Source organism: Apis mellifera, linkage group LG1 (genome assembly GCF_003254395.2).
Source record: "Apis mellifera strain DH4 linkage group LG1, Amel_HAv3.1, whole genome shotgun sequence".
In the NCBI taxonomy this organism is placed as follows: Eukaryota; Metazoa; Arthropoda; class Insecta; order Hymenoptera; family Apidae; genus Apis; species Apis mellifera.
Genome location: NC_037638.1, coordinates 5,091,339 through 5,108,866, shown reverse-complemented (window position 1 = coordinate 5,108,866; position 17,528 = coordinate 5,091,339). Strand labels below are relative to the sequence as shown.

The 17,528-nt window shown below is 24.3% G+C and overlaps 1 protein-coding gene across 1 annotated transcript; it reads right to left on the bottom strand.

Annotated features, from left to right (window-relative positions):
* Nucleotides 1–4,491: 4,491 nt before the first annotated feature.
* LOC410751 (phospholipase A1 member A) lies at nt 4,492–10,360 on the bottom strand. Its single transcript, XM_394227.6, has 7 exons — nt 9,947–10,360; nt 8,231–8,339; nt 7,019–7,167; nt 6,193–6,447; nt 5,720–5,911; nt 4,888–5,056; nt 4,492–4,767 (listed from the first exon to the last, which is right to left on the bottom strand). The coding sequence occupies exons 1-7, from the start codon at nt 10,002–10,004 to the stop codon at nt 4,653–4,655; spliced, it is 1,047 nt and encodes a 348-aa protein (XP_394227.2). The 5' UTR covers nt 10,005–10,360; the 3' UTR covers nt 4,492–4,652.
* Nucleotides 10,361–17,528: the final 7,168 nt, after the last annotated feature.

Below are 17,528 nucleotides of genomic sequence, written 5' to 3'. Positions count from 1 at the left end.
ATATAACAAAGTGTACTGAAATGTTATTTTTTAACTCGCTTTTTTTGAAATTATTAATATTTTTTTATTATATCTTATCTCATATAATCGACAAATATATTAAAAATAGGAAAAATTGATTCGGAATGTAACTGACTCAAAGATTTTGAATATTTTTACGTAAACTCATTATCTTTTCGTAAATTTTTATTCTTTTCAATTAATATTCACAACATTTGAACAAATTACTTTGAAATTGACATTCATATGGATAAATTCTCTAATTTTTCATATATAATATATCGATCTTTGTCAGAAAAACTAATCGATAACTTTGTTGAATAGTATTAATCGTAACTAACCTCAAAAAGAATTGCTAGCAGAATCAAATTAAACGAAAACGTTACCGGTATTATGAATATAACACAATTCAATGTATCATAATTATATGAAAAACCACGGATGATAGAATCCACAATATGCGATAACAAATTTATAATTACTTTTCAAGATAGAAATACATGATAGAATACTGTTTTATGATTATTATCGGTACAACGTCTAAATAGTGCTTTTCGTTGCTTTCGAAATAATATCCGAATGTAGCGCTACTGATGACAATCGATCGATGTCGTCGTTCTCGACGTAATATAAAATAAAATAATACTATAGATATACACATATTCATACATAAAGAAAAGAAAAAGAAACACAATAGGGATACCATTTATCGAAGTGGCACGAATTTCTAGATAAAAATAAAATTATCAATTGGCACGTTTATTAATAAACATAACATAACCTTGCGAAAAATAATAGTAATATTGATAATAATAATTAATTTAAAAAGAATGATACGCAACGCATAGTGATTTAATTGAGTAGACCGTATACATGATTATATATGTATATATAATATAATAATATAACGGAAAACATTTCGAATCGATAAGAAATGGTAATCGATTTGAGCAGGTTCACGATTGTGTACGTTAAAGAAAAATTTAAGGAATCGAACAGTGTTGAAGAAAGTAATACTCAAGGAAATTCTATTCAATGCAATGCTGATCGTTCTTTGAATAATTCATTTTTTTTAATGAAAAACAATTAGAGAACAGCATATGACTGATTTCTTTAATTATGAAGTTTTTAATTCAATAATTTTGTTTGAGTAAGTCTTTATTATATCTTAATGAAACAAGTTTGCATTTTTCTTTTCCTTATAAAATGGAAATAAAGTAATTTTATTGAAAAATGACTTATTTTTACTTATTTAATATTTAGTATTTTAAATATCTTTTTTAAAAGAAGTTTTTTTATTAATCAATAATTATTATTTATACGTATAATATTTTCTAAAAGAATTTTTTAAAAGATCTTAAATTCAGCATTGTGCTTAGGTGACTGAAACACGCTCGAAAGTATTCGGCAAAATTGAAAATGGATTTAATGATATGTGAGCAAACAACACATGTGCCTAAGACCTTGATGCCTGTGCTTTTTTACGAAGTGTATAACTACATTACGTAGTATTCATAAAAAAAGATACATTTAAACTTTCGAATAATCATTACGTTCCTTATTATTTTTAAAATATTCAAATTCTATTTTCAATTTTTTTATACTATTTTTATCATTGATAGAAATTAATTTTTCATCATAATTTATCATCATTTTTCTCTTCTCCAAGTATTTTTATTAATAATAAATTTTATTTTAATGATGAAAACATAACATTATTAGTAACATCATTAGCACTCATGAATTATCGAAATCACACGTAATTGAAAATTGTTTTTTCTTTCTATATATTTATAAACGACGATTAATTGAAAATTCTTAATAAAACAAGCGCCAGTCTTTCGAGCATGATCATTTCCAAGCAATTGTAAGAATATAGTATAACGATGGCTTCAAATTTTTTGAATTTCCCGCATAATAAGAGATTGTCGATTCAACCAATGAACGTACTGATTGTCATGTTAGTGGTAATAAAAAATGTCCAAGGAACGTATGTCAGTTTATATAACACATAACGCACGAAAAAAATGTTGTAAATAAAGAGAGAGAAAAAACAAAAAATATAATGAATCTTTATAAAGATTTTAATTTGATCTGATAATAATATATTTCATTATTTTTGTCTTATTTTTTTTCTTTATGTTTATTTCTTCGCGAGTAGAACGATGCCACAGCATAATATGAATAATCATCAATATTATAAAATTAAAAAAAAAAATCCTTACGATTTTAGAATTATATATTGTATATTATTCAATTATTAAATTTTTCTTTTCACCGCTGATTCGTCACTAAAAAAAAAAAGAAAAAAAAGAAAAAAATTAGATACATTTAAGTAATAGTAATAATATAATAAATTTCTTTAACTCTTTTGGGACGGTTTTCAAAAGTATATTGTAGATAAAAAATTACATTTTAATAATAGTAAAAAAATTACTTTCTATATATTCATAACATTTTTTCATTCGATAATATTAATCGACATCAACGAAAAAATAAATAACTCATTAAAATATTCTTTAATACTCATGAAATTCGAAGTTTTTCATATCTAGTATCATACTTAAATCTAACTAGAAAAAAATATTCTAAAAAAAAAAGAAAGAAGAGAAGAATTTGAAAGAATGTTTCCACGATACAGAAATAATTGCGTACGATTTTTATTCTAAAGACTTAAACTTTGAATCTCACGTTTAACTGCTTCACATCTTTTAAATGAAATATGCTATATAATTGTATTTATAATGGGTATTGTATTATAAATTATCTCTTAGTAATTTATATGGATCCCGAAATGCATAAAACATTCTTATATAAACATTACCGTCACGAAAGGGTCCAAAAAGAATAATAAAAGAAATGAAAAGAAAAGAAAAGAAAAGAAAAGAATATTAATGAAACGTACCAACTGATCTACAACGATTAAAAGGACATACTAATCCAAGATAACTTAACCTTAAAAATTAGTGCAAGAAATAGTATAGAAAAAAAATAATGAAAATAATAAAAATAAGAAAATTACGAAACGCACAGCTCGTTGCAGTTGTTGAAGCATCGTTCTGGCTCCCAGAAGAAAAAAGACTCTGCGCTAGAGGTTAATTTCTTTTGTCATTTTCCATCGAACAACTGAAGCTGTCCATTTTTTACCGTAGATCCTACGTTATCCACCGAAAAATGTAGAGAATTTATTTTTAACACTCTGATCTATACAAATGCAGATCTATATATAAATATATATATGTATATATATATTTATAATTATATATATATATATACATATATATATAAATTTTAAGTCTTATGTTTTGAGACGATGCTCATCGAGAATAAATTCGATTGATACGATAGCACTGAAGCATCGTCTCTATTGAGAGAGAAAGGAAGAGAGAGAAAGTGAGAGAGAAAGAGCGAGCGAAAGAGATACTGAGAAAATGCGAAATATGGAGTAGATGAAAAGGGATTCATTCCCTATATACATTGCATTCGAGCCAATTTGAAAAACAAACGAAACCCTGAATGCCTCCAAAAGCTTGAAATGTGGATGTATTAACAATTGTAATCATTCCATTGCATATTATACATAAATAAGATTTAGCGCGTGTACTGTAAATCCATAGAAGTTATTATTATATCATAACTATTATGTAATAAATATTGTTGTTAACATAAAATCCATAATAGCCGATTATTTTTTCTTTTCCCAAAATTTTAAAACAGAGGATAGTCAAAAAAAAATTGTTGAATATGATTTCTTGGATTTTATATTAATTCTTTAATAGATATTTGATTTCATAAATATGGAATCTTAAAATCATTTCAGATTCTTCTTATACATTTTTTCAAACAGAAATAGTTATAAATATTTAGAAAATTGATTAACAATTTTTCTTTCCTTTTTTACTTTCAAAACAATATTACAATATATATTAATTGCAAGCATAATTTGAATAAAATATAAGAAATAATTACATTTACATATACAAATATAATCTTATTTAGCTAAATGTTATTTTTGATTAGTCAATTAAAATAAAGTTGAAAATAATTTCTTTAATAGTTCTTGAATCTATTTCATCAACATTATCAATAGATTTTGTTACAAAATTAATGTAAATAATAAATAATTTACTTTCGTTTTAAAATATAATAAAATTACATTTCCTGTATTATGTTTTAAACAAAACTTAATAAAGTAGATGAAATAATTCAGTATTTTAAATAAAAAATATGTCCAAGTCCGGCATACATTTCACTCCATTTAAGAAAACAACGAGCCATGACAGTAAAAAAAAAAAAAGCCAGATTTAAAATTAACAAGAATGTGGAACAATCATGGTCATGAAACAAATGAATGATTACATAGAAATTTTGTTAGAATTGGAAAGAGTGAAAGTTCTTGGAAGACTATAATAATAATAATAATATGGAATACGAACAAATGCATGAATCAGCGGAGCCGAATCACCAATGGTATGCGGTTATTCACGGTAGGTTGCCTGGCAAAATAGTTTATTACGTAAAAATTAATTAAAAAATATATAAAGAAACAACAGATTCAAGCGTAACACGTCGTACAAATCCATACAAAAAATAACAAATACTTGTACTATATAATTATTCTATAATTATATTAATTAGTTGCTTCAATAAGCTTAATACTGGTGGGAGGACGATCGTTTCCGATTTGTCGTTCGTTGGTTTTTTACGGGAAGGCCTCGGGCGTATGGTTTGTGTGCGTTTGTTGATAGATAGTAGATGCCTCGTGCTCTGTAACACGTATAAACTTTTTATTAAAACTTTTTCTTCTCAAAATTTAATTTTAAAAATAAGAATAGAACAATAAAAATAGTTTTTTTTAATTATAAGAAAAACAAATTTTTTGCTCACGTATGCGGAGCGTCTTCTCCCATCAGTATGTATTCCTCGAATTTCGGGTTGCACCAGCCGATCAGGTAAGAAAAAAGATTTCCACACGGAGCTGCCCAGAACCCTACTTTCGTCGTGATTGATTCTATGTAATAAGGCGTCACTTTTGTGTGATCGCATGACAGCGTCTCTGCGGACGAAACATTTCACTGATTTCATTTACAGTCGACCATCCTGTCCTGTAGAGCGTTTTCTCTACTGATATGAAAATAATTCTTATATATACGTATCTTTTCAGTCATAGATTTATACAAGGAAAATGTTGATCTGATAATAAATTTTAAATAAAATTATGGTTAAAAAAATATTGATTTTTAATTTTGAAAAGTATATGGAAGACCAGTGATGATGATGATTAGATTAACATCTAAATTTTATTTAACAAATTATTTTTTCTTTTATAAAAAATAACAGGAATTGTAGAATTATTATTAAAAAATTTTAGAATGAATATTATTTATTAATTATTATTTATTAATTATAGAATATTATTTTAAATTTATTATAGAAAATTATTTTATAATTATAGAATATTATTTATTAATTATTTGTTATCAAGAAGATTGGAAAAAAAACTGTTTTGTTTTTATTCATCTATTCAACACGATCGTTTTCTCTTTAATTACTTTCTTCATGGAAACTCATAAATAGATTTATAAATATTTAGAAATCAACCAACTAGTACAAATAACTAAGATAATTGCTGCTTTTAATTCAATATTTGCGTGTTTTTTCAATATTTACAATATTTTATATACAAGAAAAAAAGAAAGATTTAAAAGATTCTACTTACGGAGCAAGGAATACGTCGCGCATCCGGGTTGGCTGGAGCCTCCGTTCACGTAAAAATCTGCATGACCGGTCGGTCCCCATTGGCCCAAAATCCCAGCACCAGTGTGAATCACATCGACGAAATGCGCGTCCGTCTCGTCTAAATCCATCGATCGATTTCCATTCATGTAGAAAAATATCGTTGGATCGAGTCCTAATATAATAGAATTATTAAAATAATTTATCAATTAAAAAAAAGTTTGTCGAGTAAAAATTATTGGTACGATAATAAATACATGTTGGACAAAATATATTCTTTCTTTACTTTCTAAGATGTAAGAAAGAAATATATAGACTCGTTCCAGTCAAGGCTATTTCAAGAATTATAATTCTGCATTTGCATCTATTATCGAATCGTTATACACGTACATATTTATACGTTATCGTGCAATTATCTTATAATAAGTTTTTAAAAAATTAAATAGCGCATACTACCTGTAATTCTTCCGAGCTTATCATCGGGCAAATAATTCGCTATCAGGCCAGCTATATGCGCGCCCACGCTGTATCCGAGTACGTGTATGTTCTCGACTCTCGTTCCTCGAGGATGATCCCTCAAATATCTTACCAACTGAGCAATACATCGCGAACAGAAATCCGGGCCCCATTGTATTTGAGACAAACAGGGCTCGCGTACCAACGTACCGTAATCGACGATTATAATATTATAATTGCCTCGCGTGAAATATGCTGAAATCGAAAGTTTCATACAACCAGATATTCAAATCGTTAATCTCCATTAAAGAAACATGATCTAATATGATTATTCTTTAATATTAATTTATGATAGAAAAAATTTTTTTATTATTTTCAAACATTAATTGTTTCGATGTTAAATAATAATTTCATTAATTTTAACGATTTATAAAAATAAATAAACAATGAGTATATCGTTTATATTGTTACTTACAGTGTGCTTATTGTATAAAAAAATGAATTGAATACAGCGGATAAAAATTATCACTTCTCTTATGCTAAATAAAATTTAATAATATTTCGAACGGAATTAAAATGAGATGTAAACTTTCACGTGATAAAACTTTCATCGAAATTCGTCGCTCTTTACTGTGAAAATACATTTTTTATAAATTTACATTAATTTAAATATTAAAGTATTAAAATATAGATTAAATTTCTTTATTTATAAAAATAATTTATAATTTTGTAATCTAATGTATAATTCTATATCTAAAATTTATAAAAAATATATATTGATAATTGATTATGTATTAAAAAAAATTTTAATTTTTTAAAAAACTACCTTTTCGAAGATCCGGACTTGGTATTAAATTTCTTCCCCCTCCAAAACCGTGGATAATAATTTTCGTGGGATGCGACTTATTAAATTTGGAATAATAAAGTGAATCAAACTTGCGAACGTCTATGCGTAAAGGTTTCTTTTGTGTTTCTCTGTAAAATAAATTATATGTAAATGTTACAATTGTTGTAAGAAATTTATATTTTAATGACCTTTCTTAAGAACTTTTCTAAAGGAACAAAATTATATACTCAATCAAAAAAAGGAAATCTCATTCTACTTGAACAAATAGTTAAGTATTTATAACAATAATATATAAATATTATATAAATATTAATATATAAATATACTATATAATATATAATAAATAAATATACTATATAATATATATAAATATACTATATAAATATTAGAGTATATTGATTAAATATAATTGTATAAAAGATATATTAATACCCTTATAATTTTAATACACATTATTTTGAATGAAATTTTTTACAGCTATTGCAATATTTTCAAATTACAATAAGATTTAATATTTCATTATTATTAACAAGTATCTTTATAAAAAATTAAATAAATACTATAATATATTCAGAAACAACAAAATAAAACAACAAAATAAAATGAATTTTAAAAAAATAGAAGCAACATAATAGAACTATTTAATTGTCGCTTTCAAATAAGGAAAAATAGAAAGAGATAACAAGCGTGACAAAAGAAGAAAATGCGAGTGAGTAAAAGTAACTCCTAAGAGACGTGCCAAGGCGCCTATAACTCCTGGAGAAAGGTGAACCTTGAAACGAGGCCACTTTCAGTGCGAGACTGATCATGATCTTGAAATCGAGAGTCTTATGTCGAGATCCTTCCTCATGTCCATGTTAGTTCAGATTGAACCATCTCGAACATCGAACAAAAGTGAGGTTAGGAACCATAGACAAATATAAAAATAAATGAGAAATTTTATTAAAAGTTACAAGATTTAACGTTGATGTGATTCTTTTTTTACTGAAGATTCATGCTGGAATGGAATCGAATTTCAAAATGAAAAATAAAATAAAATAAATTTGCAATTGTTGTTGTATTATCTACGTAAAACTATATATATAATTATGTATTAAATTAACATTAGTAAAAACGAATATTTCTTGTATTTTCCTATTTTCATTTTTTTACATTAATTTTCAAATTTAAATTAAATACAAAACGACTTACCTGGTATACAAATAAAATTCAATCTGCGGATGTGGACATTCGTAGGGTGGTTTCGCGCACGAGGTACTATTAAATAGATCCTTAAATGTTGTTTCTGCACTTACATAATCTAAGAAAAAAGACGTACATTAATGGTCCTAATTTATCCTATTCTCATTTTCTATTCAAATGATTCATAAGAATCAATTCAATTTCATAAGAATTACATTTGCATGCCTAGTTAAATTAGGTTAGGTTAAGTTAAATCATTTAAAAATAAACTGCTTATAATTGAATCATTATGCATTGAAAACATGAAAGAAGTGAACAATAAATAAGAAACAATCATTATAAAAAACTTAGAAAATAGACGAAGGTTGTCTCATGTATTCCATTCTGATTAATTTTTTATCACTTCTCTCCTTACTTAAAATATATTCTTGCAACAATAACACAATCTATAATTACTAACAATGATTGGTATTAAAAAAAAATAAAATTCTAATGTTTTAAATATTTATTCTTTGAATATCATAGATATCAATAGATATAACAGTGACATATTTCCCTTTTAATTTGTCATTGAATATTGATCTTTGATTAGCGAACTAAATACTGATATATAAATAAATATATATATATATATTCTTTTGATTATTTGCATTGTAAATTATTATTATTACTATCAATGTAATATGCAATCTTTTTATAGCAGTTGATAAATTTTGCTCGATAAATCGACATTAACGATCTTTTTTTCTATTTTTGTATTTCTTTTTCAAATTATGATTTTATAATATATTTGAATATATATATATGAAAGATATCTTTATTATATTTTTCTTTAATTCTTTACATCTTTAATACATTTATACACATAATCTTTTATAAATATATATATATATTTTTATCAATATTTTTTGTTGTCAGAACATTAATTTCTTCATAAATTCTAAACAGCACTATACAAACACAAAAGATAAACTGGTTTTTTAAAATAAAATCACTAAATTTTACTAGAAGACACTTTATGAATCATACACAGATCGAAACAAATAAAAATTCAATAAACTAAGCAATTTATTTTGGATAATAAATAAATATAAATGACAAACAGCAAATACGAATTTGAAAAATGCATTTATGCGCATAAAAATTTTTTATAATTATGAAAAAGAAATTAATGGCTAAAATAATCGATGATTATTAGATTATTAAATTATTAGATTAATAAGAAAATTCTGTCATTTTTATCAATCAAGAAGAAAAGCTAATTCATTATAATCAAATATTCCAGATTTTGTTTGTTTTAAAATATATTTAATAAATTTTTTATTAAACTTTTTTTCTAATTTATTCTAAATTATATTTATAAATTATATATCATCGTTTTAAATAAATTCACATTTACTGTGAATCATTAACAATGATTTTTTAAATTTTTAAATATTTCTCTTAATTTTCTCAATTAGCATTAATTATATTCCTTGTAAATTTGGAAATTATATACTATATATATATATATATATATATATATATATATATATATAAAATCATTGTCATTAAAATTCACGAATCAAATAAAAAAACGAATTGTCCTGACAACTTTTGACAAAGATACGATTTCAATTAATAATTTTTTAGAAAAAAATTTCTAAATAAAATTCTAAAATTTCTAAAAAAAAATATCTCAACAAAATCAAGTATCAGAATTTTTCATATTAATCAAATACTTACGATACACCAGCATAACAAGGAGGACGAACACGAGGTATCTCACGACACTGACCGCCATCTCCCGCACTCCCGAGGTTTGTGATATAACATTCAGACACGCGGTGATGAAAAATTAGTAAAAGTGCTTCCCGCCGCTTCTCTCGACTGATTGCAACATGTAAAGTCACCGTAGTAATACAACTGTTCCCCCAGAGAGGAAATTTAGAAAGTCACGAGCGTGTTGAATAGCTTCTCTCCGATTTTGCACGAGCGTGTGATCGTACACGCGATGCACCGCGGAACATTTTTCGTTATTTCAAACTCGTAGAAGCAATATATCGATGAAGTATTTGCTACAGTAAAAGTTGGGTAACTGCACGAGGCAAGCAACCTGCAACGTAAGTGGTCAGTGGTCATCCCCACTACTGAGTCCTCATTTCTTTTGCACACTACGAAACTTGATATATTTATTTTAACGTTTTTCTTCATCCACTGTCCTTCTCTATGCTCTAGCTAAATGTAATGTTTGAATACATAGGATATAAACACGTATAAATATAAATAGAGGTTGCATCTTTGAAATTTTCAAATTCCGGGAAAACATTGCATGCCATTATTTTCGATTCATTTATTCGTGACTTTTATTACTTTGATTATCTGTTTGATTGAAAAATCTGATAGGGATGTTTCGTTCTATAGGAAGTTTTGCAAGTTCGAAAATTCGAGAGTTTAAACGTGATTTATTATTAAGGAACAAATAAAATGAAGTATATAATTATAAAAAATAAATTACCAATGTTATCCTTAATCCATCCAGTGTATATATCCAAATAGATTATTGAATTTTGTATCTTAGAAATTATTAAATTTTATATATTACATCTCAGAAGTTGTTAGAGTTTTTATATTTTAGGTGATTGTCTTTCATACATTTTATTTTAAAGAATGTCGAATTTCATGGATTATATTTTCATTTTACTATTACTATAGATTATATAATAAAAGATCTAATAATTTTACATAGTAATCGAGATTCAATGACTTCGAAAGAGTACTGAACAAAATTTAATAATTTCAGGATTATAGTGGAATTCTATATAATAGAAATAAAATTAATTAAATAAAAAAATAATAATTATAAAAAATTAAAAATATTGAAATTAACAAAAAAAATTAATACATTGATCTTAATCTTTTTTAAAAAGCTACATAAATACCATAACCTTGATCCGTGTTTTATTATACTTGATCGTCTGAAAGAAAATTGAGTATTTGAAAAGATCGGCTTATAATTTATTATCAATAATCAGTATTTCTTATCCTTTTTTTTTTTAATTACATAATACACTCAAAATTACAGTATACATACATATTTTACATAATTACTGTTATAATAATTATTAACAAACCAGACCTTATCGGCGTGTGTAACAATGACTCTTTTTTTTTTTTTTTTTTTGGGTTTTGTTTTCATTCTAACTTGCAGCTACATGTATATAATAGAACAGGCCTGCTATTTTTTTTAAACAGTCAAAATAGATTTTCTTTAAATTTTCTCACCACGGGATATTAAGATTATCGCTTCTTCTTCTCTGTTTAATTATGAAACCACTATAAGAGAATGCGAATTAGTGATTATCCTTAAGAATAATTTAATGGACACAAAAAAGAGAGAAGAAGATAATGTTTCACGCTGAAAATCGATCCTTTCGCGATTATTATTTTAATAGGTTAGGGCATGCCATGATCGCGAATCTTTAATAACCTTCAACTCTTCAAAAACGTGAGAATGATACACGCGACGATTGATTTCTACATATCTTCCAACTTTAAGACATTCAAACTGATATTATTAGGTGCCGACGTTGTAACGCATTATCAACGAAAGATGCGATTTGCGTTAACAATTTGAACTTCGCGCCAAAAAACGAATGATAAAATTTAAGAATTTTTACTATTATTAAAAAAATTCTTCAAATATGACGAATAATAAAATAATTCACGAATATCGGTATTGTTAAAAATATTATGAGAATTAAAAATTTTAAAAATATATATATGTATAATTTTAAAAATAATCTTTTAAAAAAAAATTTAAATCGAAGATTAACTCGTTGATAATGCATTAATCGAAAATACACTGGAACACGTGAAAAGTGATCGAGCATTGTAAATAGATCGTTAATTCTAAAATCTTTGTGTACTTTGATGCACAGCACGGAAGAGCAGATTCATTTTGACTCACGCGTAACTCTAGTTTTCGAATGCCCTTACAACAACAAATATATTATTGTCGATTAAACCATAAGTCTGATCAACTTTAATATTGTCAGTTCGATATACTAGGATCGATTGAAATATATATAATAATATATATGTATATCATGTATATATACGTATACATATATAAGTATGTGTATGTACACACGCGCGTCCATACATGCATCCATACCACACAGTACAGGAAAGCGGGAAATACAAAACGGCTGAACTGACATTTAGGTGGGTAATAGAATAATTACATAAAAATTAAAATGTATCGATATTTGATAATGGTTGTATCAAATATTTTATCATTTTTAAAGAAACAAAATATTTATATTTTGCCATTTAAAAAATTAAAATAAACTAAAATATTGTGATTATTTTTAAAAAATTTTGAATTATTTGAATCATTTGTCCATTTAATTTGAAATATTATTTGAAGAATTTATATTTTATGTTAACATAGATATGATGATAAATAAAATTATAAAAATTATATAATCAGCAACTTAATTAATATAATCTCATTTCTTATTTATGAATTTAACTTGATAATAAATTTTCGCAAAAAACATTATTAACATATTATTGACCAGCTTGTTGTGCTCTCTTTACGTACTATTTCCACAGATATATAAAAAAATTCAATAGATTCCAATAAGTTTATTTGTATATATAATTTAATATAATTATCAACACAAGTGTTATAATAATTTAATAACATACATACACTAGTAATAATAATCATTGCTGATCAATAATGTGTTAAATCTTAATATATCTTAATTATGAATGTAAATATACAAATTTTTTTTCTTAATTTTTATCTTATATTTAGATTTATTCCCTTAACAATATTAATGATTATACATATTATAGAAATGTGGAATGAATGATTTCTGATTATTAAAGAAAATGTTCCACATTCTGTAGATAGAACGAATTCATTTCACTATTTTGTAAAGAGAAAATAAAAAATTATTTTTAATGTATCTGCCATTATTTGAAAAATGCGACAAATACGTTTTCGTTTTATCTATATAAGAATAAATTATTTCATATGAAATATATAATATAATAGTCGCAATAATTATATAATTTTAATATTTGATAAATATAAAATATAATAACAATGAATAATTGATAAACATTCAGTAACTTAAAGTTACAAAAAGCTTACCATGATAAAAATATTTTAAATATTTTTTCTTGTTTGTTATAAAAAAATTTTTTTGAAACATATATAATGTTTTTTAATAAAAAATTTAATTTTTACAATAAACTTAGTTAAAATAACATATAATAATAATATAATTTTCAATATTTAATTGTGTCAATTATGTTTGTATAATTTACATTTAATATTAATAGTTTCAATGTTATTCTGAATAAATTAACATAATTTGAAACTTGATAAAAATTTAAAAAATTCAAAATTTAATAAATTTTAATTTCAGAAATAACTGAATAAAATAAAATATTTTAATTATTGCATGTAACAGTATTTTCATAACTTGTTTTTGATTTCAAAATAATCGAAAGCACATTATAGAATATTACAACGAAATCTCGCATAACATTAACATATATTTCTAAAAGATTTCTACTTTATTGTCCATACATATATTATTTTTATTCTATTTTCTTCCTCCATTTATTGTCGATATTAATAAGTGAGAATTATTTTCGCAAAACAAAATCGATGAAAAATGTAGCTCGAGATTATCTGAATTATATCTATAAAATGTACATATAACGATACATAATACTTATATGTGTACGGAACATGTAACACGCCATACACAATATATACATATAATGTATATTTATTTTATTTATTTATTTATATATATATTTATATTTATATATTTTTAAATATATCCTTTTATAGCGTATATTACGATTTAGTTTACTTAAAATTAATACTTTCACGTTTATCAATAAATAATATATATTTCAAGCATTTCCAGAACTTCACGCCATCTACAATTGCGCCCGAATACAGTAACGTAGCAAGTTTATCAGACACTCTTAGTCAATCTCTTATTTACGACTCTTTAAATCGTATTTGAAAAATTGAATCAAAGTAATTAAAAATTATTTCTGCGATACTTGAGTAATTATGAAAATTTCTTTTATATAATTAAGGTCATCGCAATGGTTGTTTTTTCTATGAGTGACAAAAAACAAAAGCAATAAGTATATTAAATGCTTCGAACTAGAATTAATGTATGTGTTGCTACATTTGCTTTTACACAATAGTTTTTTTGTCGTTTTACATTTCTAAACATTGTAATTAATTTTCTATAAATAATATGTAAAATTATGAATAACATATTAATTATTTGAATAAATAAAGAAAATATTTTTGTACCTATTAACAATAAATAACGATATACATATATAACAATAAAATATTTTACTATACTTTATAACTTATCGCAGAAAATTTAGATACAAATATATAAAAAATTTTAAATATTTAAAATAGGAAAAAATAATTTAAAAATTATAACAAGTAACAATTATATTAATTAAATTTATCCTTATTAAAAATATTAATATTATAAGATCATAAATATTGTACGCATAAAAACTAATAATATTAAATTTTTTTTTTAATACTGTTATATCCATTATTGGTAATAAATATTCTTTTACAATATAACATGATAATATAAATTTAATGTAACATTCTCCTGATTAATATTTGTGAAAGCCATTAATTAAAAATTTGAATCAAAAACATAATGAAATATATTATTTTCATATTTCAATGCGACTTTCAATTCTCTTTTATTTGTCGTTTAATATTGCGTAGATAGTATTTTTGATTATACATATATGTAAAGCTAATTGTTATTTTAAAATGATACAGGATGCACCGAAAAAAGCAAGCGCGATATTTAGAGCTCTAATCATAATAGTGTTCAAAAAGTACAATGTAACTCCATCTGACGGGATTCCAGCTTTACCAATGTAATTAGATCCAGAAACAATTGGTTCCCTTCGTATTCAGTATATTAGAGCGCTGCGATCGGCTCACCCCATTTTTGTTTTTCTTTATTGTCATAAAATTATTATCGGAGCTATATATTTATATAAATATATCAGTATTATTGTTCGAACAGCATTATAACTTATCCTACGTATCATTCGTAGTGATTATAGTTAATATGTGTATCTCCAGTTCAACTCCACTTTTTGATTTAATAAACGGATAAACGTTAGGCCAGTTACTACTTCGATACAATAGCGTATATAATATATGTCTGATGTAGCACTGAATTGTGAGTCACGATTTAAAAAAAAAAAGATCCAAATTAATGATTGAAAAATCGAAATTATGGTAGAGCAGAGTCATAATAATTATATTATTTTTATATGATAAAATATTATTTGAACTAGATCATTATATTTTATTCAAATACTTTTAATATTTTAAAATAGTAATAGTTTTTCCTCCATCTTATGCTTTATTACTTTTATAATTTTATCATTTTAGAGTCTATATTTTCATAATAGTAATTATTTAATTATTTTCATATTTTAATAAACTACATTTTTTTTTAACTTCATTCTTCATTTCTTCAATTTTTATTAATATTTTAATAATGTTATTATTTCAATAAATATCTTGGTCTTTCATATCCTTCTTAAATCATCATTTCTGTTTTTTATCATATTCGATTTTCATCATATGTATGTATTATCAAAATTATTCATAGTTTATTCATTATTCAATTCGTTTATTTTATATTGTTTTATAAAATATTATAAATAAATTATTTTTCAATATTGTTGTTTTTTATTTACAAACCGAGTCAAATTCTCTTAATAGTTAAATATCATATAATATTTCAAAAAATAGTCATTTCTTATTTTGATTTTTTAAGAGACAACTATAATTTTATTATTAGAAGATAAATTTGACTCTACCCCACAAATATAAAATTATCGATACACGAATTTAATAAGAATTTATTTATCAAAATGTTAATTAAAATGTGATACTTTCACGTTTTTCGATGATAACTAAACACGCTACTTTCTTCCGCTAACGTAATGACAAATCGTTCCGCTTGGCGTTTGAATAGTAAATATAATGGCGCATTACATTGCATGCAGTTCGTTAGAACGCATATCATTTGAATTTCCGGCTTTTCACCGATTGAAAGAACTGCGGAACGAAGGCGATACTACGGAAATGTCAATGTATTAAAAATACATTTATCATTATATTGTCCGTATCATTATAATAATTATACTGATTATTCTTGAGTAAGTAAATCGTGACTCTGATATTACCTGTCGGTATTGTCGGTAATATTATGCCCGGCAGAAACTGTTACAACAGCGTAACGATTTTAACATAATATACGAAATCGTCGAATATATTATATGTTCGACGAGAAAGCTTTAATCACGATCTTAAAGAACCTGTCGTTCAATAAATTTTGAAATTAACATTTTGAAACATGTTAATTTATTATTGGGTAAAACAATCGAAAATATTTTTTTTTGCGTTTTAAAACGCATTGAAGAAAAAAGCTTATGTAACGATTGTTAACTCTTCGTTTTGCGTAACTGCTAATGTTAAAATCTATACGTATATAATATAATAAGATATAAAAGTAATTATTGTCAATATAATTTTGTTTAAGACATGAAAAATTTTTTAAGTTGCTGGGAGTTGATTTTTTTATTAGGCTTAATAAGATACAGTTTAATAAATTATTTAAAAAATTATAGGAATGTATGTATTTTCATTGTTTTATAACAATTATTGGTCGTTATATTTTAAAAAATTTTTTTGGAAAATCGTTTTTATTGTCTTAGAATTATAATTTTCGTAATTTTCTTTTTTTAATTATTGTCTTGAAAATAAACGAAGAGTTAACATTATTTTTGAAAAATCTTAACAATTGCATAAAAATACTAGTTTGTTGTATTATTATAACAAGTGCGTAAAATTACAAAATATTATTGTCAACACCGCGAAATATCTAAAAAATAAATTATTTGAAAGCGAATTTTTAATCTCTAGCAATTTTCAAAAAATTTTTTTAATGTTGTTTTTAATTTCGTTTTTAGCAAATTTTTCGTCTATTGCGATTATTTTCGATTATCGATCGCCATATACGTTGCCTCCAACGATATATACTATACATACATACATATATATGCGTATATATAATAATATAATATTATTTTATATATTATATAATATAACGTATGATATTTTGTGTAATAACTCTTTCGTGTACTAATATATTTATGAAGATTAACAGTTAATACTATACTATATTATTTACACATTCTTTATAAATATCGAAAT